At 37.3% G+C, this 22,879-nt stretch overlaps 1 protein-coding gene across 1 annotated transcript in view; it reads left to right on the top strand.

The window, feature by feature from the left end:
- The window catches only part of LOC131048501 (uncharacterized), a 176,206-nt gene extending 173,692 nt beyond the window's left edge, over positions 1-2,514 (top strand). Inside the window, exons 6-7 of the mRNA XM_059214516.1 lie at positions 1,616-1,667; positions 1,760-2,514. Of these exons, the coding sequence (XP_059070499.1) occupies positions 1,616-1,667; positions 1,760-2,005 (298 nt within the window). The 3' untranslated portion in view covers positions 2,006-2,514. The remainder of the gene's footprint in view (positions 1-1,615; positions 1,668-1,759) is intronic.
- Positions 2,515-22,879: the final 20,365 nt, after the last annotated feature.

Raw genomic sequence — 22,879 nt, 5'->3', positions numbered from 1 at the left:
GCAGATTCAGACTTTACCTTGTAGATTGAAGAGGGTTTGGAAACCCCCAAAGGCTACCGTACCATTCCTTGGGCCAGCCGCACCTTCTCCTTGCTGGCCGTACCACTTGCAGGCCTCAGGGTGCACAAATTGGGCTGCACATCATAGTAGAGGGTTTGAAATTGGAGTTTTCTTCATTGTCATCACCTTCCAGCAGAGATATGATGAATTCTTCAGGCTATAGATGGCAATTGGGGTTCAGATCAGTCAATCATTGAGGGAAGCTTAGTAAATTCAATAATCTTGCCTGCAGGTCAGGCACAAATCTTAGCAGTTTCAGAACATTTGTTTTTGTTAATTATAGTTGATGCAAATAAACTCCATTGAAGTCATTGGACATCCTTGGACGCTCATCCGTTGTGTTCTATTCAAGATTATTCAATAAACCCCCTTTCCTGGCTAGGCGTTGGACTCCTGGTATGCTCATTGTGCTTTGGTGAAATAGAATTCTTGATTTTGGAAGTTATTGTATTTCTGTCTCAAAAATCAGAATTCTGAATTTAATAACAGTTAATTATATTCTTGCATTTTTCTTTCAAAAGTGATGGTTTATTGGCATTTATGCATGACTAAACCCTATGCAAACTACTGATAACAAACCCAAGCAAAAATCCTCAGAAAATCTAAAATCAGTCTTAAAACCTCAATACAGCAGCATAAGAATCAGAAAAAATCAGTATAACTTGGCTGGGGATCTTTCACAACGTCTACATAGATGGATCTAATGGCCACCTTGGCCCTATCCATGCCCTCATATATGTAGCTCATGCAAATTAATGACTCTGATCTTTGCGTTTTGTTATTGCATTTGAGTTCAATTTATTTTCGATTTTCTGCTTCTTTTTTCATGCGGAGTTTGAAGTGAATTTCTCGAAGATCCCATGAGGAGCTGGCTTCTAGAATCCCAACAGGTGCAAAGATGTGCCTGGTGGCACCTCCATTCATCTTTTATTTTACCAACCTATGTGCCCTTGATCAATTTATTGGACCTTGATTGAGTTAAAGAACCAGCCATGGTTAGTCACAATCTTCTTTGTGTTAGTTTCAGACCGTGGCAACTCAAATATGTAGTGAAAGAATTTGAGAAGTATGTAGGCACATGCACACTTATCCTTATCTCTCTTCATCATTTGTATATACAGGTAGAAGGAATTCAGACCAGAACATATCTTCTCTACTATAACACAAGGCTAGTAATTTTGAAATGAATGTTTTATCTGCTATTGGAGTTATTTACTTGCTGCACTCGTATTCTTGGATGCTTCTTGTCATTGTTTGTGGCTTTGTGCTTCTGATCATACTGTAGTGATATTAGTAGTTTGACACGAATTTCCAAAATAATTAGCCTAGATTTAATTCAGTTACTGTTTCTTTAATGTTTCAGCTATACATACTTTGTGCGTTATCTTTATCACGTTAACTGTGTAGTTGCATTTTGATGTTTTGATTCAATAATACTTGAATGGTATCTTTGCTTCAAATGTGATGCTAAAAATGCTTGGCATATTTCAAGTAGTATTTAGGTGATTAGCAACTTTGTTATTAAAAAATGTCTTATTTTTCTTGAGATATGCAGGATTATGTATTGGGCATCTGTTTCAAAGCTGGTGTCTCCTGGTGGTCTTCTGGTAAACAGTTTGTTTTCATATAAGTTCCGGTCTTTTATCTTTCATTTTCCATACGAGTTTTTAGGTATAATCTACATGTTTCATCTGCCCAGGTAATCACCTCTTGTAACTGTACAAAGGATGAACTTATTGAAGAAATGAATGACTACCATCAGAGTTTATCTGATGGTGGTTCAAACTCCAAAGAAGGGATAGGATACTCTTCATCCGTCACTACAAACAGCAGCTCACAGAATCTGTTCCAGTATCTTGATCATATTCGGACATACCCCACTTTTACTTTTGCTGGTGTTGAGGGAACCCGTGTTGCAACTGTTGCATTCCTTCGCAGTGCATAGTTCATCAAGTGTTCAACTCACAGACTACAACCATTATAAAATGCTTGTGACAACTAGCGCTGCTGGGCATTGTTTCAGTATCTTGAACATGTTCATACGCATTCACCTTCTTCCTTTTCTTAAAAGGGAACATGTGTTGTAACTGTTTAATTTCTTGGCATTAGCTTTACCCTCACTGAATGTCTCAAAATTGTTGTATTTAGAGGTTTTGATAGTACAGTTAGGACATTTAAATTATGTTTAATTATAATATCCATAAGACTGCTTAAAATTAAAATTCTGCCGGAGGAACCATGGAATTTGCACATTTTCATGTGTTACAGGGATGAACATTTCTGGGGGATGTCTGTGCAAATGAGACCGAAAATTCTCCTTTTCCCAATATTTTGGTTGACAAGTTCTTTTGATTTAGCCATTACATTGTAAAATTCCTGACTTATGACTGACTACGTCTGAATGAATCTGAATGAATTTGCCCAGATTTAATATAAATGTAGCATTTAATGTAACTGGTTGTACATACTGTAAAATTCCTTACTAAGGACTGGCTACGTATGAATGTATTTGCCCAGATTTTATACAATGTAGCATTTAATATAACTGGTTGCACATATAATTCCAGTTTAGCTTTTCTTAGTATTTACTTATGACCTTTAAGTAACACATTATGGATATTTTATAGTGCACCTGTTATTGTGCTGAGGTTGCCTGTGCCTACTCCCGTGACTGGTGTCCTGCTAAATTGCTGATGTTGGCTGTGCCTAAGCCCGTGAGTATAACTGTGTCATTCCTTGTGGGAATAACGACAGATGAATCCCCGCTATGCTTCCTCCGTGTAATGCAACAACTATATGAATTCACGCTCATTCGGAATCAACATTATTGCATAAATACACACGGTTCTCATCTGATATCGGGTTTGCTGATCCACACGAACGGAACAAAACAGGTAGAATGCACTTTGCCCGATATCGGGTCTTCAGGAAAGGAATGTCATTTGCGTGGTTTTTTTAGAATACGAAGGGAAAGATTGATTTTTCGAACTCTGCACCCACTATTGCTTCCCTGATGTTAATGATGGGAGTTACGCAGCTTTGTACAGAACGTAATTCTCCTCTCGTGATCTTGACGGCTTATCCTTCTTGCAACACCATCTCCCATAAGGTTTCTACCTGGTTTACGATTCCTCTTGGTTCCAATAGGCCAATTAAATCTGGCGAAGGAATTATTATCTCACAAATTATCCAATTTCACTTCATACATTTCTTGTATATAAATCCACGCCTCTCATAATGTGCTAGACCTTATTTAAAGAAATAAAGGTGGTAGGATTCCCGTAGGAAAAACCCATAGGAAACCAACTTCCCGCAATAACAAATAATAGTTAAACCGAACAATTAATATGTAGCTTTTAATTAAGCTTTATTGCTTTATTGAAAATAAACACTTAACTGTTATTATAATATATTAGTCAATATGAGAACTAATATAAAATAAGAAAAGTTAAATTTATTTCATAATTAATACTAATTAGTATAAATTTGACGGGACATCACAGTCTCCCCTGCCTTGTGTTGCTTGCCCTCAAGCAACTCAAACTCTTTCATTCTCCCAGGTGGCATCATCCCGAGACAGATTTTTCTATTTGATGAGATATTCCCTGATAGTTCTGTTCCGTAGTTGCCTGTCTCGTGTGTCAAGGATGACTTTTGGAATCATTTCAAGCTTCCCTTCATCGTTTAACGGAGGTAAATCTTCGGAGACGGACCCCTGCTGCCCCAAAGCTTTCTTGAGACAGGATACATGAAATACATTGTGTATCTTGCTATCCACTGATAAAGCAAGTTCATAGGCTACTGCACCAACTTTCCGAACTACTTGATAAGGACCATAAAATCGAGGTTTTAACTTTTCAGACCAACTACGTTTGAGAGAAGATTGCCGATAAGGTTGTAACCTGAGAAATACCAAATCACCCACTTCAAAATGGCGTTCAATGCGTTTTTTATTTGCATAGAGTTTCTGTTGATTCTGAGCACATTGCAAATTCTCCTTAAATGTTGACAAAATTTCTTGGTTTTCTTGAAGCCAATCACGAGATTTTGGTACATTACTTTGCTAAAAAACAAGGTCCAGGAAAGAAGAAACATCATAGCCATATAATGCTTTGAAAGGAGACATACCAATTGACATATGGAAGGTAGTATTATAGCAATATTCACCCAAATATAACCACCGAACCCAAGCTTTTTGATGACCAGCTACATAGTTACGAAGGTAACCTTCGATCCATTTGTTCACTATTTCTGCCTGTCCATCGGTTTGCGGATGATAGCTGGTGCTATGATTCAACTCTGTACCTGTCAACCTGAAAAGCTCCCCCCAAAATATGCTAAAAAATCTGCTATCTCTATCATTGATTATAGTATTTGGTAAACCATGTAATCGGAAAACCTCTCTGAAGAACAACTCTGTAACTTGAACTGCTGTGAATTCTGTAGTGATAGGAAAAAAGTGTGTAAATTTAATTAACCTATCAACCACAACAAATATACAATCTTTACTTTGGGATTTTGGTAAACCTGTGATGAAATCCATGGATATACTTTCCCATTTCTGATCTGGTATAGGTAGTGGTTGTAATAAGCCGACAAGATACGTTTGTTCAACTTTATTTTGCTGGCAGGTGGTGCATTCCTTGACATAGCGGAGGACATCGTTTTTTAGGCCTTTCCAAGTGAACCTTTCTCTTACCTGATGATACGTTTTGAAGTACCCAGGATGCCTTGCTAGAGGAATATCATGCATAGACTGAAGGATTTTTTCTTTTAATTTCGATCCTGGGGTTAAATAAATCTTGTCCTTGTAATAGATAACATCATTAACAATTTTATATTTATCATCTTGTATATTACCATCTAGCAATTCACATGCAAAAGAATCCTTTGAATACTCGACCAGCAACGATTTCCAATTAGCAGTTACAACAAATAAAGCATTGATTTCAGGCCTTCTAGATAAAGCATTAGCAACCACATTATTTTTACTTTTTACATATTCAATCTCAAAGTCATAAGCTTGAATTTTATTGATCCACTTCAGTTCCCTGTCATTTAAATCTTTTTGACCCAAGAAATATCTCAGACTATTATGGTTAGTTTTCATCACAAATCTACTACCAACCAAATACTGTCTAAATTTTGTCAATGCATGCATGATTGCCAACATTTATTAATCATAGATGGAATATAATTTCTCAAGTTTATTAAGTTTCTTGCTTTCATAAACTATAGGATGTTTGTTTTGCATTAAAACTGCCCTTATTCCATCACCATAAGCATCACATTCCAACACAAAAGGTTGATTAAAATCTGGAAGAGCAAGTATTGGACAAGAACTCATTATCTCTTTAAGCTTCTCAAATCCCTGTTGGGCTTCTTCAGTCCATCTGAATGCCCCCTTTTTTTGGTAAGATCTGTCAAGGGTGCCCCAAGTTGTGAAAAACCTTTGACAAACCTCTTGTAATAATTGCATAGACCAAAGAGTCCCCTTAGCTCCGTAAAGTTCCGAGGTGGTGGCCAATCTAAAATGGCTCTTATCTTTTCTTGATGAACCTGTACCCCTGTTGCACTGATCATATGCCCTAAATACAAAATTTCAGTCATTCCAAATTCACATTTAGATGCCTTTGCATACAATGATTGTGATTCCATAATACCCAGGACTATATCAATGCGTTTCATATGCTTCTCCCAAGTTTTGTTATAAATCAGTATATCATCAAAAAATACTAGCAAAAATTTTCTTAACTGTTTGTTAAAAATATGATTCATACAGGACTGAAATGTTGCCGGAGCATTTGTTAGACCAAACGACATAACCAAGAATTCATAATGACCATAATGACAACGGAAAATAGTTTTATGAATGTCTTGTTCTCTTAACTTAATCTGGTGATAGTCTGATCTCAAATCAATTTTAGAAAAATAAACGGCTCCATGCAATTCATCTAACAATTCATTGATTCGAGGAATTGGATACCTGTTTTTGATTGGTTTCTTGTTAAGAGCTCTGTAATCAATACACATTCGAAGAGTTCCATCCTTCTTTTTGACCAATATTACAGATGAAGCAAAAGGACTAGAACTAGGTCTGATATGTCCCATATCCAATAACTCCTTAATGGCCTTTTCTATTTCATCCCTGAATGTTTTAGGGTGTCTATAAGGAGTAGTAATTACTGGTTTAGCACCTTCTTCTAATTCAATAGTATGTTCAAAACCTCTATCAGGTGGGACTCCTGGGGGAATATCATTAAAAACCAAATGATGCGAATCTAATACTGTTAACAAATCAGCTTGATAAGATTTAGATTCAAAACCTGATACCTTGTTGGAGATTAAACATTTTGCTGACTATGCCACATCTCCATGTCTGAAAATAGCTTCCATTCTTTTTGCATTGACGATCCTGGGACAACTGTTAGACATACCTCGAAGAACTACCTTCATCAATTTTAAAAGAGAATTCCATTCTTTTAAAGCTCTGTGTATATTCATCTAATGTTTCCATCCATTGTATGCCCAAGACAACATTAGTGTCAGCCAAATCAATTACATAAAAATCATCAGTAACTGTGTAATTTCCAAGAGTAATATTCAATTTAGGAACCTTATGGGTGCTAGATAAATTAGTTCCTCCTGCTACTCTAACATCAAAACCCTCATGTTTTTCAGTCTGCAAACCACGTCTTTCCACAAGTGCTGCATCTATAAAATTATGAGTGGAACCACTATCAAGCATAACAATTACCCTTTGTCCTTTCAAAACTCTTCTAACTCTGAAAATATTATAATGTGGAGTTCCTGTCATGGATGCTATTACTCCTCCCTGTTTAGTACCTGTTTCCAGCTTAGTATTATGAGGTATTCGTTTTATGTTAGGATCAACATTCTCTTCATCCTCACAGTCAGACATAACCTCAATATAATGAATTTTCACCTTCCCTAAGCATCTGTGTCCAGGCTACCATGCTTTCCTACAACTGAAACATAATTTTTTCCTTCTGAGCTCTTCTCTTTCCTCTTTATCTACCCTGTTTTTAGGGAAATTATCTTTGGTGAAAGGTTGTTTGTCCTTTTCCGGTTTAGGAGGTGGTCCTTTGTTAAAATTTTTTCCTTTGGAAGATGGTTCTAATTCTCTTGCTCTTTTGACAGCTGTTTGTAGAGTAAGGGGATTTAAGGATTTAACCCACCCTTTGAGGGAATCAGACAAGCCATCTATAAATATCACAATCTTGTGTCTTTCAGAAACTTCAGTAACTAAGATTGCCAATTTTTCAAATTCAGAGATATATTGTTCAACAGTTCCAGTTTGCTTAAGTTGAGTCAGATCCTTAAGATGTAATTCAGGGTCTTTAGAATCAAACCTATCAATAAGTTTCTCAGTAAACTCAACATAAGTGCCTATCAAATTATGGCCCAAGGTTATTTGTCCATGATGCCACCATTCATGTGCTATACCGTCAAGATGTAATGCAACATATTTAATTGCTTCTTCTTCCATCATAAGGTTTAATTGGAAGTATGTATCTAGTTTTTGTACCCAAGCCCGAGCAGTTGTCTTACTTGAACCATCAAAATAAGGAATGGACATCTTTCCAAATTTTCTTTGTAATTCACTATTGTTTCCTCGCTGTCCTCTTGGCCTATGTTTCATTTTGACATCTAAATATTCTCTAAATGTCATTGATGATCTGAATTCTTCACCGGAACCTAACCAGTCTTGATGTATTTCTTTCTGAATTTCTCTTATTGTAGGTTCATTTTCAGGTGGCTGATTTCTCACAGTAAATGTGGGCATGAATGGTCTTGTTATTCCTATTCTTTCTGGCTAATTATTAACTGACTGTTCATCTCTATCCCCATTGTTTCCCCCATTATTTTGATGATAATTATTTTGTCTTCCATTATTTTGGTGTTGATTAATATTATTAGCCATAAGCTGGGTCATCAAGTTGGTCATTCTATTAACATTATCCTGCATATCTTGCTGACTTCTGATCAATGCAACCAATAAATCCCTATGTTATTTGAGTCTCCCATGTTGGTTTCAAAAATAAATTCCTCGTCTGTTTCTGTGTGGCTATCCTCAATTTCAAATGGAATTGATGAACTATTCTGTGCTAAAGGAGAGTTTGAAAACCTATTTTGACGGGCCCTAGTACTTTGGAAATTATAATTTCCTTGGTGCATAATCAACTGTGCATTAAGTTTTCCTGAAAATACCCTACACGCTGGCAGGATTTAAAACTCTGATAACATTGTTAAATTCCTAACTTATGATTGACTACGTCTGAATGAATTTGCCCAGATTTAATATAAATGTAGCATTTAATGTAACTGGTTGCACATACTATAAAATTCCTTACTAAGGACTGGCTACGTATGAATGTATTTGCCCAAATTTTATACAATGTAGCATTTAATATAACTGGTTGCACATATAATTCCAGTTTAGCTTTTCTTAGTATTTACTTATGACCTTTAAGTAACACATTATGGATATTTTATAGTGCACCTTTTATTGTGCTGAGGTTGCCTGTGCCTACTCCCGTGACTGGTGTCCTGCTAAATTGCTGATGTTGGTTGTGCCTAAGCCCGTGTCTGCTGGCTATCGGGGAAACCTCTGGTCATCCTTTGTGAGTATAACTGTGTCATTCCTTGTGGGAATAACGACAGATGAATTCCATGGTGACTTAACTCATTCCACCCTTTTTACAATCCCCGCTATGCTTCCTCTGTGTAACGCGGCAACTATATGAATTCACGCTCATTCGGAATCAACATTACTGCATAAATACGCACGGTTCTCACCTGATATCGGGTTTGCTGATCCACACGAACGAAACAAAACTGGCCAATTAAATTTGACGAAAGGAATTATTATCTCACAAATTATCCAACTTCACTTCATACATTTCTTGTATATAAATCCATGCCTCTCATAATGTGCCAAACCTTATTTAAAGAAATAAAGGTGGTAGGATTCCCATAGGAAAAACCTGTAGGAAACCAACTTCCCGCAATAACAAATAATAGTTAAACCAAACAATTAATATGTAGCTTTTAATTAAGCTTTATTGCTTTATTGAAAATAAGCACTTAACTATTATTATAATATATTAGTCAATATGAGAACTAATATAAAATAAGAAAAGTTAAATTTATTTCATAATTAATACTAATTAGTATTAATTTGACGGGACATCACATACATGTTATTTCATAATTAATACTAATTAGTATTAATTTGACGGGACATCACATACATGCCAATGTATCTTACTAGATTGGATTTTGATAGTTTTAGGACTAATTGCTGGGCACAACTGAGCATTAGAGCTTTTCAACTTGGTCACACAAACGAATCATCCCATTTGTTCACCCGAACAAATCATCCCATTTGTTTTCTTGCTTCTTTTGTTATCTAGTTGCATTTTCTTTTTCATGTCAAATCTCATGAAATATTGACCATTGGTATAAAGTTAAAGCCTTGAAATATGCATTATGGAAGAATACGTGCTAACAATCTGTCGACTCATAGTTATCGTAAATGTTTCTAGTTGTATATAAGATCTTTTGTGTAATGAAAGACAATTTTCTCTTTTAAATGAAAATTCTTAATAAGATGTTTGAGATTTTGTAGATCCAAAATTTGATACATTTATCTGGAAATGTCTGTGCCGTGTGGTCGTTTTAACAAAAGGAGCATATCGAAAACTCATCTTCCAAACAAGATTGTAATCGAAATCAACAAGAAAAGATTCCATGTTAATAATTAGAAAGAAGTTAACCAAAAAAGGGGAATATGAATCCTCTAATATTTTATTTTAAGACGAACTCTGAGGTGTATTTGCTAGGAGAAGCAATTGAAGAAACAACTTGAATATTCTAATATTTTCAAATTCAATCATCTATCTTTCTTAGCATGGCGCGTCAACATGGTTTTCGAGTTATATCTCGAAGTCCAATAAACTTGCCCAAGACAATTCAATATAGTTCAAAACTTATACCTTGGAATATTTAAATAAAGGGACTTATTTTCGAGTTTTGCCTACTTAGAGCCAAATTGTAGAGGCCATGATAGAGCACCAAGAGCTCCTCCGAAAATTCAAATGCCCATTAAAAAAACTCTCATTATGGTTTTGTGAGGTTCCACAAGTTTTACGCTAATTACTTCTCGAAATGTAGAATCAATTTATTTAGAGTTTGTTAGAGCATTTGATTTATGATTTTGTGTTTACACAGTATAGAATTGTTAGTGCACAAAAATCAGCTTTTCCTCCATGTTTTATGGGATTGTTATTGTGGATTTCTATTTTAATCCCATGACTTCAATAAAACTGTTTTTTGCTTAGTTGTTAAGCTAACTAAGGAATATCTCAGTTTTTTTCAGTTTTATTCTTGTTTTTTCCTCCTTTTCTGTTTTAACGAAGGCTCTATTTATTTTGTAATTCCTTCATTCATTTGTAAATCAATCAGTTAATGATACAAGTTTTCATTCTTATTGCTCTAAATATTTTATCTATTCTGCAAGTTTAGTTTTTTCTTTCTAGCTAGATTTTACTGTGATGCACAATTTTAGATAAAATTTGACATGGTATCAAAGCCTGAGTGCTAGAAAAAAAAAGATAAACCAAATTATTTGCAGGTAGATTTCTAAAGAATGGGAGCTAACGTAAACCTGTGTTTCTAGATGCATGCTAAGGTCATGCTCTTTCGGGCTTCATCTTCATCTTCTCATTTGTGACACATCATTTCAGTGGACTTGTCATGCCTCTCGTTTGTCATATTATGATGGAGTTTTTCTTCTATCAGTGCTAATGCTTCTTTGGTTTTGTTTGACGAGTTCTTTAGACTATTGCACCTGTATTTTCGACTAGCAACTTCTTCTTGCATGGTTGGGCAGTGTCATTGGGGTCACCGTGCAGATTCATGTGCCACCTGCATCTTTGAATATCAGATGTTTTGCCTTTGTTTGCCATCTGATTATTGTTCGAGTAGTGTCGTTTGTTAAGTTTATTTTAAATTCTGTGATCAAGAGGATAGAAGAGATGAAGATATAGTCTGGAATTAAATTTGAACTGCAATAGTGCGAATGAAAGGAAGTAACACACTTATCGATTTCAGTATTGTGTTCCTCCTTATTGTATGTGTGTTATATATATGTGGAAGAGGGGTTAAGTAGTGAAGAGATATGTCTTCCCATGTGGGAATGCACATCTCTTCCATACATGCCACTCATCACCCGTTAACAGCCCGTTAACAATATTAACACAACCCGTTAATAACACAACCCGATAACAATTTAAGATCATCGCTGATCGTGAGGAACACGATTATGAATCGATTATCATAGCCCATTAACATGAAAGGGTGTGACCGGTCAAACATCATAATTCGGTTTAGATTTTATTATTGATTTGTTAACATACATACTAATAGTTAACATGTAATCAATGTATCAGAATTATGAAATTGTACGACCTACGTTATATGAATTGACACTCCCTCTTAACTAGGGAGGACACATTTCATGTTAGAGAAAACATCACAATTCATCCATTGATTGTGAAGAGGAGATATCACACCATAGTGATATTGAGAGATATGGTTCAACAATGAATATCAAGTCTCATGATACTCACCATAACTCATAGTTATCAAGGTATGTGCATTGGCATCAAGTCACATGATGCCCACCATACCGATAATGATTCATGGCATGTCCAAGAATATTATGTCCATAATATTCACCATGAAGATCTCTATCATAATTATGGTTTATTTAATGATACCAACCAACTGATATCTCCGTAATGTCTTAGAGATATATACTATCATGGTATGTCCACAAATATCAAGTCACATGATATCCATTGTAGACACCCAAAATTGTCCAGTCTAATTATTTTATTTATTTAATTATCTAAGCTTAATTCTTCTATTAATTAAATAAAACTTTATTTATTTAATTAATTCATTTATCCTCTTCTAGCCTTATTTCTCATTTAGATAAATACATTTATTTATTTAAATTTTCCTTTTTTAAATAAATATCTTATTTATTTAATTATCCCACTTCTTCTATTAAATAAATAAATCTTTATTTATTAAATTAATTCATTAACCTTTTCTACCCATGACACATGTCATTCATCTCTTAATTCATACACTACCTACCCCTTTCATTATTTTATTATTATTTTTACCTACCCTCTAATCATAGCCGACCTCCTTTTACACCTCTCAATCTTATCCCTCCATTTTATATAGTGTCTTCTATATAAGGAGATGCTTCCTTCACTATCAAACCCCCCCGTTGACTACTTGACTACACTACGCTTTTGAACATAGGCGATCTTACTTGCAACCACATTTCGTTCTTTGTTGAGCTCTTGTGCACATAAAATCTGAGAGCAAATATATCAAGCAAGATCAATGGAGATAGGAAGAATGAAGATCCAAACCCTATTGGACATGTGATGGTATAATCTTTGTGATTTCATTTGATTTGCATTGTTTTAGGTAATCTTCATATGTTATGGTGGATCTTTGTTGTTGTTAGGCTAGGGTTTTGTGGTTGAATTCATTTAGCCTTTCAATATCGTTATTATTGTTATCCATTTTCACCATATACATTTTGGCACGCCCCGTGGGACATGGATTTTTGTTAGATCTGTGTTTTTTGTAGATTTTTCTAACCCTATATTGTTGTTTTGTAAAACAATTTGGAGAATAACCTTGTGCAGCGAGGGTTTTGGACACAAAATCAAGATCTTGGAGAGATTTGATCATATCTCACAAACGGCTTGGAAATTTTGCACCAAATGTTTTTTGCAGGTTGAAAAATGTATCAGGAGCTCTCAATACAAAATTCAGAATTTTTGGAGCACATTTTCATTTTCTATGAATTTTTTATGATTTTTCATAAAAAATTAATTTTGAGAGAAAATGAGAGATTTTTTTGGATTTTCTTACATTTTTGGAAATCTCTCATAATTATACACAGGATCTGTTTTTTGTGATTTTAATTTTGATGCAAAATATTTCCCTAAAAAATCGGATCTTTAAAAATTCAGGTTTTTCTTTATTTTGATCAGATCTCACAAACGGCTTCGAATTGTGGCATCAAATTTTTTTTGCAGGCCAGGAAAATTATCAGAAGGATTTAGTAAAAATTTCAGATTTTTTGGATCACTTGTTCAATTCATATGAATTTTTTATTATTTTTCATAAAAAATTAATTTTGAGAGCAAATTAGCTAATTTTTTGGATTTTCTTACATTTTTGGAAATCTCTCAGAATTATACACAGGATCTGTTCTTTGTGATTTTAAATTTGATGCAAAATCATTCCTCAAAAATTAGATCTTTGAAAATTAGGGTTTTGCATTATTTTACTCATATCTCACAAAATGCTTGGATTTGTTGCAGAAATTTTTTTATACAGGTTTGGAAGACCATAAAAACTCTCCAGTAACAATTTTAGATTTTTTGGATTGATTTTGCATTTTATATGAATTTTTTATGATTTTTCATAAAAAATTAATTTTTGGAGCAAATTAGCAATTTTTTTGGATTTTCTTACATTTCTGGAAATCTCTTAAAATTTTATAGGTGTTCCTTTTTTATGATGAATCATATATTTGAATTGGTCAACAAAATGCATTGTTGAAGGCCCCTATTTCACAAAGTCTTTTGGATCTAAAATTTACCTAACTTGTGTGCTTGCAGGAAGGGGTGATTATTTCAAACAATCCAAACTACTAATAAATCTTTGTTGCAGGTCCTTGGCAAGGGTTTTTGGATTTTTATTGTGTGCCTTGTTTTCATAGACTAGCAAACACTTCAATTGGTGCACTAAAATTGAATCATTGTCTTTTGTGTCTTAAGCAATAGGCTCTTTTTGTTTAATCTTTAGAGGGCCTGTCTTCTCGTGTGGTCATTAGGACTACTAGTGAGAAGAGAATGACCCAAGTGGTAGCGAGGAAAACCCACCTCTTCCGAACCACTATAAACAACTGTATTCATGGTGAAAACTATGGATAACGTGTGCAGATTAGTTCATACTGACACTATGTCTCCCCATAAACCCGTTTGATCAAATTTATTTGATCAGTTGTAGGGCGTAACCCCTACCGGCTGGGATCTTTCTGTATTTACAGAGCTGAAAGTGCCGCATGTATGGCCACACGAGCGGATGCCCTTATTAGCACCTTTTTGTTTTAGAAGCCAAAATCCTTCTAGTTGTTGGGGCAGAAGGTTGGACCTTTGGTAGCGGCCCACACACATACGGTTCTTAGTAGAGATACAAAGTTCGCCACGGGGAGTTTTCATGGGGACTGATGCTTGGCTGACCCGAGAAGTGAGTGCCGAGGGTGGAGCCAGTGAGGTCAAGCATCTAAGTATCCGCTCTGAATAGCGTAGCCTCGGGGGTAAAACCTCATGTGGGATCAATAACTATTGTCTTGGCCAGCCATAAGAATTGTGCTTGACTTATTTTAAACATTCAAAACATTCAAGACCAAACAACAAAACATTGTGTCTTTTGTGTCTTCAAGTGTATGCAAAACATTTTTACATCAAACAACACACTTTTTTTGGAGTCATTTTGAGTCTAAACACTTGCAAACATTGAGTCCTCATCAACATTGTGTCTTCTTGTCATGAAAAATAGTCAAACATTCAGATTTGGTCACAACCAACAACTTCACAAATTCGAAAAATTTTACAGTCTAGCAAACAAGAGCAATCAGTTTCGAAATTCTTGAGCTTCCTAGGTTGTTTCTCCAGGTTTTCATCTAGCATTCAACTTGTCTTTGGGTCTCACAAAGTCCATCATTGCTTTACATCTTGCATTAAATTTACATTTGTCTAAACTTGAGTCAAAAGGTTACTTGCTTGTCCTCATCATACTTTGTCAACACACTACATACAACAACATTTTGCTAAGTGGTCCCTCATCAAGGTCTATCACCTTTGGGTCTCATTTGGTCGGTCTTAGAGTCAAGGTCAACTTACCTCATCAAGAGAAACTATCCTCTCTTTGGAAGTCACACCTACTCTACTACATACATACTTGGTCTTACACTTTGGACATTGCAAGTACACCTCAGATTCATTTACATTCCATCCAACTCTTGGTCTTCCATACTTTTTCCATTTTCATCTAGTCTCACACATCTCGGTCAATACCTAGTTCATGGTTGAAACCCGTTCCCAAAAATCTAGGAGAGAAACTAAAGAGGCTCAAGAGTCCACAAACATGAGTTCTTATGTGTATGACAATGATATCTTTTTCAATTCTGATCATACTACATTACCTGACATGGATGCCTATAGAAACATTCCAAATGTTGAAAACATGGACACTACAAACAACAATGATACACACAATGACAATATGGACAACTTTGCCATACATTTAGCAGATGTGGAAGAATCCATTATGGATCCCCGTTTCAATCGATTGGTTGAGGAAATAATGAGGAGGGATAGACAATACTTCTTACAAATGATGGCACAAAGTGGAGCCAAGATACCTCATGATTTTGACATGTCTCAAATAATGGAAAATTGACCTTTGCAACAACCTCACTCCAACATGGATCAAAGGAGGCCTAATAGTGGAGGCAATGGAAGACCACATCTTGTGCCTGAATCACCATCATCTTTGTTTCAAAAACCAGAGGTCCCACATACACATGGTCAAGCATATGATACTCACCTTCGCAGACCATTATGGAAGTCTTATGCAGAGAAACATGCTCAATCACATATCAATGCTAAGGATCAACCACCAAAGCAATTGGATGTTCAAAGGCATGCTCAAAATTTGGACACAAAGAAACCCCGTGTCAAATTTGGGGGCAACACATTAGAACATGACATGCCTGTAGAGTATGGTATACATGGACAAAATAGATATTTTGTTCCTCAACATGAATCTATACCAAGTGGTCCATATATGCAGCATCACTATAGACCTCCTCCATATGAACATGTGTATGATCAATATCATCCATATATGCAACATGCTCCTCCTCCAATTGGTGCCTCAAGCATAGGGTATGGTCCAAGAAGTTGATCTCCACCTAAGAACAATTTGGAGCAACAAATCAGGGATTTACAAAAGAAAATGGAGGACATAAATACACCGAAGACAACATACACAATGAGAGACATATGTCCTTATCCATTTGACAAGAGCATTCCAATGCCTCATTTTCCAACATACTTTGTGACACCTAAGTTTGATAAGTATAGAGGAAAAGGGGATCCTAGGCACACATAAGACAGTTTTTCACAGCTTGCATTGAGGTAGTTTCAGAAGAGACATATTTGATGAGATTATTCCCACAAAGCCTAGGTGATCAAGCTATGGAATGGTTCTCCCAACTTCCACCTGGTATTAAGTCATGGGGTGACTTAGCAGAGGCATTTATTCAACATTTCTCCTACAACATAGAGACATACATATTAGTCACTACTTTGTGCAACACCAAGCAAAGGGATGGAGAATCTTTTTCATCATTTTTACAAAGATGGAGGAATCTAGCTAGCAGATGCTCTTGTGAAATTCCACAAAAACAAATGGTAGAGATGTTCACCCAAAATGTTAACAAAGAGATTGGTTATGATCTAAGGAAAGCTTGTTTGTCCACCTTCAAGGACGTCATTGAAAAAGGCTTAGTAATAGAGAAGGTCCTAATTGAACAAGGAGTCATTAAGATATTCAAGGAAAACAAAGATGACTTTAAAGGAAAAGACAAGCCAAGATTTTGGAATAAAAACAAGAACACAGTCAATGATGGTGTTGTTGATGCCAATACAGTGCAACCCAAATTCATTTTTTCTAGATTAAATCAGGTGAATACTCAAACAACTTCTAAATCACGAAGGAAGTACACTCCGTTGAGAGAACCACTTGAGTCAGTTTTCAAAAAGCTAGTGGCAAACAAGGTAGTCACTATTCCAAATTTTCTTCCATATGAATCAAAGGTTAAACCAAATTGGTGGAATGATGATGAATATTGTGAATTTCATAAGAGAAAGGGTCATAATACAGGAAATTGCCATCGACTGAAGAACATCATACAAGATCTCATTGATAGAGGTGACATTGAGATTGAAGGACACTCATCCAATCAAGAACATGAGATGTTTAAGGAACCATTCCCAAAACATGACAAGGGAAAAGCTACAACCACAGATGACCAAACCAACTATACTAGAGCATCTTATAACTATGATTCAACCATCAATCACATCTCGATGGACAATTATGTCTCTACCATTATCATCAAGGACAAAACCCCTGAGAATTCTACCCAGAGACCCAAGATCGTTCTGAAAGGCGTTGGATCTTCTTCTGAACCTACCTCTGAATGTCATTTTACAACCCGCTGAGGAAAATTCACTTTGCAAGGTGCTCCATCTAAAAACACTGCTTCCTCATCAACCAAACCTGAGTATGACCTTGTAGAATAGTTAGGGAAGACACCCGCACTCATCTCCATCCTTGAACTCTTGTGCATATCCCCCACACATAAATCCATTCTTGACAAAATCTTGAGAGAAACTGTCGTTCCTACTGATCTGAACGTGGACCAGTTTCAAGCCATGGTGGGATACCTTTCCATTCCACACTCCCTTACATTCACAGAAGCTGATGACGCCTCCGTAAGTCAGCCACATAATGCACCTTTACACATTGAAGCCTTCATACATAAACATCAAATAAAATGAGTCCTGATAGATGGAGGAGCAGGTCTAAACATTTGTACATTGAGCACTATTAAACAATTGGGATATTCCGACAAAGCTATGAATTCTACAAACAAAATTACTATCAATGCATATGATGATGAAGAGCGTTCATCCAAGGGTACAGTCACCTTACCTCTCAGAGTTGGGCCAGTTACAAAGGATGTGGTTTGTCAAGTACTTGATCTTGATCTCACATACAACATATTGCTAGGACGTCCTTGGATTCATGAGATGAGCGCAGTCCCATCTACATATCATCGATGTATCAAGTTTCCTCACAATGGAGTTGAAGTGATGGTCAAAGCTGACCCAAATCCATTCATGTATTGCAACAATCTATGACCTAGATCAAAAATAACAATTCTAGCCAATCGAGAAGCTATTCCTTCATCAACATATGTGGATCCAAAATCCTTGAAGGCTTCTACATCCAAACAATTAGAGCTGAAAGAAAAGATCAAGATTAAAGACCTTGGATGTGGTGAGTATATCTTTCATGTTGATCAACTCCCACTATCTCCTAAGGTAGTCAGTCAACAGGAACAATATACAAAAAAATTGCAATATCAAGGAATTGGGTGTGAACCACCTAGTGTTGTGGCTACTAAGTCTGAATGCAAATCTCTATAGGAGTTGAGAAATACAACCCCACAGTAGCCTGAAGATCTTCTGCAAGCCGAATAACCTGTTACAAGGAGAAGCAATGAAGCAAAATCTGAAGAACAAGAAAAACACAGGAAAAATATTCTCCAAAAAAGAGAGCTCCAATTCACCAGAAAAATGTATATTGAAAAGATAATACAATGAAAAGAAAAATAACCTCTAATAGGTCAAGAAACCCTAAAAAGGGAAAACCCTAGGTTTGCACATAATAATTAATTAAAATAATTAATTATATGCACCTAATGTTAGCTTAAGTGTAAAAAGATAATTGGAAACTTAAAGAATTAAACAAATAATGTTTAATTAATCAAGTAAAGACCCAATTACTCTAACACCCCCCCTTAAGCTAGACTTAGGGAGAAGCTAAAACCTAGATCAACTACTGAAAGCATGAAAGATGGGTCCCGGCAACAAGGCCTGATCAGGTACCCAAATACAATGAAATCTCTATGAAACGAAGACAAAGGAGAAAACCCAATGGGAAAAAACTCCTCTCCAAAAAGAGATAAAAGAACATGCTGAAAGAAGAAGAAGAAGGAAGGAAGGCCTCATAAAGACCCCCCAAGGACAACTTCCTTCACCCCAAGCATAGAGCACAATTGAAGATAGCGCGGTGATGCAAAAGGTTTCGTGAAGATGTCTGCAACCTGCTCAGAAGTGGGAATGTACTCTAGAATGAGAACACCATCCTGAATCAATTGATGGATGAAATGCATGTGAAGCTCAATGTGCTTCGTCCGCTGATGCTCTACTGGGTTGTGGGATATATGAATAGCACTCTGATTGTCACACCAAAGAATAGTGGGACTATCAGGAGGAAAACCAAACTCAGTCATCAACTGTCGAAGCCATAGGATCTCCTGACTAGCAAGCACAGCAGAGTGGTACTCAGCCTCTGTAGATGATAATGCATGAGCAGTTTGCTTCTTGCAAGACCATGTGATAGGACTAGAGCCAAGATAGAAAACAAAGTCGGAAGTAGACTTTCGATCAGTGACATCACCAACCCAATCTGAGTTAGTGTAGCCAACAATGTGTGGTTCCCCTGATGTATAATGAATGCCATGAGAACTAGTGCCCTGAATGTACTTCAAAATACGTTTGGCAGCTTGCCAATGACTCTCATGAGGATCATGGGAGAATCGGGAGACAAGACCAACTGCAAAGGAAATATCAGGACAGGTGTGAGTCAGGTACAACAAATTGCCTACCAACTGCCTGTAAAGTGTAGAATCGACTGAAGGAGTGGGACAAGATGTGGTCAAAACAACCCCTGACTGAAATGGTGTGGGAGCAGGCTTGCAATCAAGCATGCCAAAGCGCTGAAGCATGTCAAGAGCATACTTTTGCTGGTAGAGAGAGATCCCATTAGAAGACTGAATCACCTGAAGACCAAGGAAATAGTGCAAGAGACCGAGATCTGTCATCTCAAATTGATCCATCAAGGCACACTGAATATGCTGAATCATAGAGGAAGAGCTACCTGTGATGAGAAGATCATCAATATAGAGCACAAGAACCAAAATGGCACCCTCAAGAAGCTGAATGTAGATGGTGTGATCAGAATGACTGCGGGAGAACCCAATGGAGAGCAAGAAAGAGTCCATCTTCTCATACCAAGCCCGAGGGGGCCTGTGTGAGACCATACAATGAAAGCCGAAGTCTGCAAACCAAAGAACTATCCTGCACAAATCCCTGAGGTTGTTCCATGTAGATTTCCTCCTGTAGTTCCCCATGCAAGAAGACACTCTTCACATCCATCTGAAAAATAGGCCAACGCTGAGAAGCTGCAAGAGAAAGTACAAAGCGAATGGAATTCATCTTGGCGACAGGGGCAAATGTCTCAGAGTAATCAATACCCTCAACCTGTGAAAAACCCTTTGCAACAAGACGTGCCTTGTACTTATCAATGGAACCATCAACAGCATATTTAGTGCGATACAACCAGTGACACCGAACCATCTTTCTGCCCTTAGGAAGAGGACAAAGATCCCATGTATGATTCCTCATCAAAGAAGAATACTCCTCCATAGCACAATCCCACTTAGGGTGACCTGTCACCTCTGAAAACTTATGAGGATCATCTGAAATAGCATGACTCAAAAGACTAGAACCCATTGTGTGAGAATAAGTGCGACGAGTATGTGAAGGGTCACCAGCCAGAGGACCTGCCGCTGCAACAGTAAGGCGAGCCCACTTGGGCATCTGAGGTGGAGCAGGTGGAGGTGGGGATGGTGGATCATCAACACCATCATCAAAATCATCCTCAAAAAGATCCTGAAGTGGTGCAGTGGCCGGAGTAAGCAAAGGAGTAGACACTAGAGTCAGGGTATCCACTGTGGGAAGATGCTCATCAAACTGAACATCCCGTCGAAACAGGACCTCTCTGGAATCAAGATCAAACAACCTATACGCCTTAACATCCTCACAGTAGCCAACAAAAATGAGTGGTCAACTCTTCCGCTCCATGGCTTTCCTCTGAGCATCAGGAATAAAGGCCCATGCCTCACTACCAAATACCCGAAAAAAGGAAACATCAGGCTTGTCATGAGACCAAGCCTCCTCAGGAGTCATATGTCGAATAGCCTTGTGAGGCATCCGATTCTGAATATAGTTGGCACAATTGATTGCCTCAGCCCAAAAAGACAAATCCATGGACCTAGACTGAATCATACAATTCACCATCTCCCGTAAAGTTCTGTTCTTGCGTTCAGTGACACCATTCTGCTGAGGGGTGTAGGGAACAGTAAATTGATGCTGCAAACCATGTTCAGTGCAAAAATCTCTGAAAGCCTGATTCACATACTCCCCCCCATTATCTGTACGTATCCGCTGAATAGAACAGCCAGAATGCTTCTCGACAAATGTCTTGAAGATTCAAAATGAATCAAAGACATCAGACTTGTACTTAAGAAAGTACACCCATGTGCGTCTGGAGAAGTCATCAATAAACATGAGTACATACTTGGCCCCTGAAAAAGAAGGAGTGGGAAATGACATGAGATCACTGTGAATCAACTCCAAGGGTGCCAAAGCACGAGAGGCTCTCCCTTTCAGAAAGGGATCTCTGTGATGCTTGCCAAGAACACAACCATGACAAACACCATTAGTGCAGGAAATCTGTGGGAGCCCAAGAACAAGTGCCTGTGTACTCATTTGCTGAAGATATCTGTAATTGACATGGCCCAATCGCTCATGCCAAAGCTTACTCACTGAATCTGCATGTGCTATGAGAGATGAACCTGTACTCGAAGAGGGCTCAAATTCGTCAAATCTATAAAGATGAGATGCAGAATCCACACTACCAGAAGCCACAACCAAGTCAGGGTCATGGAGGTCCCGAATAACCACATCATGTGGTGAGAACTCAACTGTCTTACCAGAGCCAGAGTGGAAAATCTGATAAATGGACAGGAGGTTCGTCGAGATGTCATGGACAACCAGAACATCCTATAGAGTACCCCTATCCAAAGAGACAAAACCTGAACCCAAGACGGAAAGCTGAACTGAGTCACCCACTGCAATTTATGAAATACCACAAGAGGCAAGAGAAGTAACCAACTGCTGAGTGTGTGTCATATGGTGAGAAGCACCAGAATCTAGAATCCAAGTGGACCCAGAGGTCGAAGCTCTAGCAGTGAGAGCATGACCTTTCCCTGTGGAAGGAGAAGATGCCTGAGGTGAGAAAATGTGCTGCTGCTGCATGGCTTCCTCTAAAGCCTCTAATCGTTTCCAACACCTGGAAACTGGATGTCCGTCCTTTCCACAAAAACTGCAAGTGTCTGATGATTTCTTCTTAGTCTTGGAGGAATACTCACCGGACTGTGAAGATTTCCCTTGTTTGGGAGGAACAGGTTTTGAATCAGACTTAGGAGCAGGCTTGGAGGAATTCTCACTACCTGCAGAAGACTTTTTCTGCTTCGGTTTCTGCTTCTGTTTGCCCTTCTCCTTAGAGGACTGAGCAACCAATGCTTTGTTCTTGGAGCCTGAGAGTGTATCCAATTGAGAAAGTTGAGACTACTCACGAGACAAGCGCTCACAAAAGACATCAAAGCTAGGCATGGTGAAATTAGTACCCAAACCATCCATGGTGGAGTAGAAAGCAGAGGCAAAAAACTAAAAGGGACCCCAAAGCTTCGAAATAATCAAATGAATGCACTCTGTATCGGTCTTGTTCTTTCCACATCCCTGAAGAACAGATCTGGTAGTCTTGAATTTGTTCAAAAAATCCTCAATACTGGGAAAGGTATCAGGTAACAATGAAGTCAACTCTGCCTCAATGTGTAATGCCCGAATCTTATTGACCCTCCCGAAGAGAGAATCAAACTTCAACCACATATCCTAAGGAGTAAGCAACTCATCAAGGTAAAACAGAAGAC

Source organism: Cryptomeria japonica, chromosome 2 (genome assembly GCF_030272615.1).
Source record: "Cryptomeria japonica chromosome 2, Sugi_1.0, whole genome shotgun sequence".
Lineage (NCBI taxonomy): Eukaryota > Viridiplantae > Streptophyta > Pinopsida > Cupressales > Cupressaceae > Cryptomeria > Cryptomeria japonica.
The sequence above is the reverse complement of the archived record's forward strand: the minus strand, read 5'-3'. Positions and strand labels throughout refer to the sequence as shown.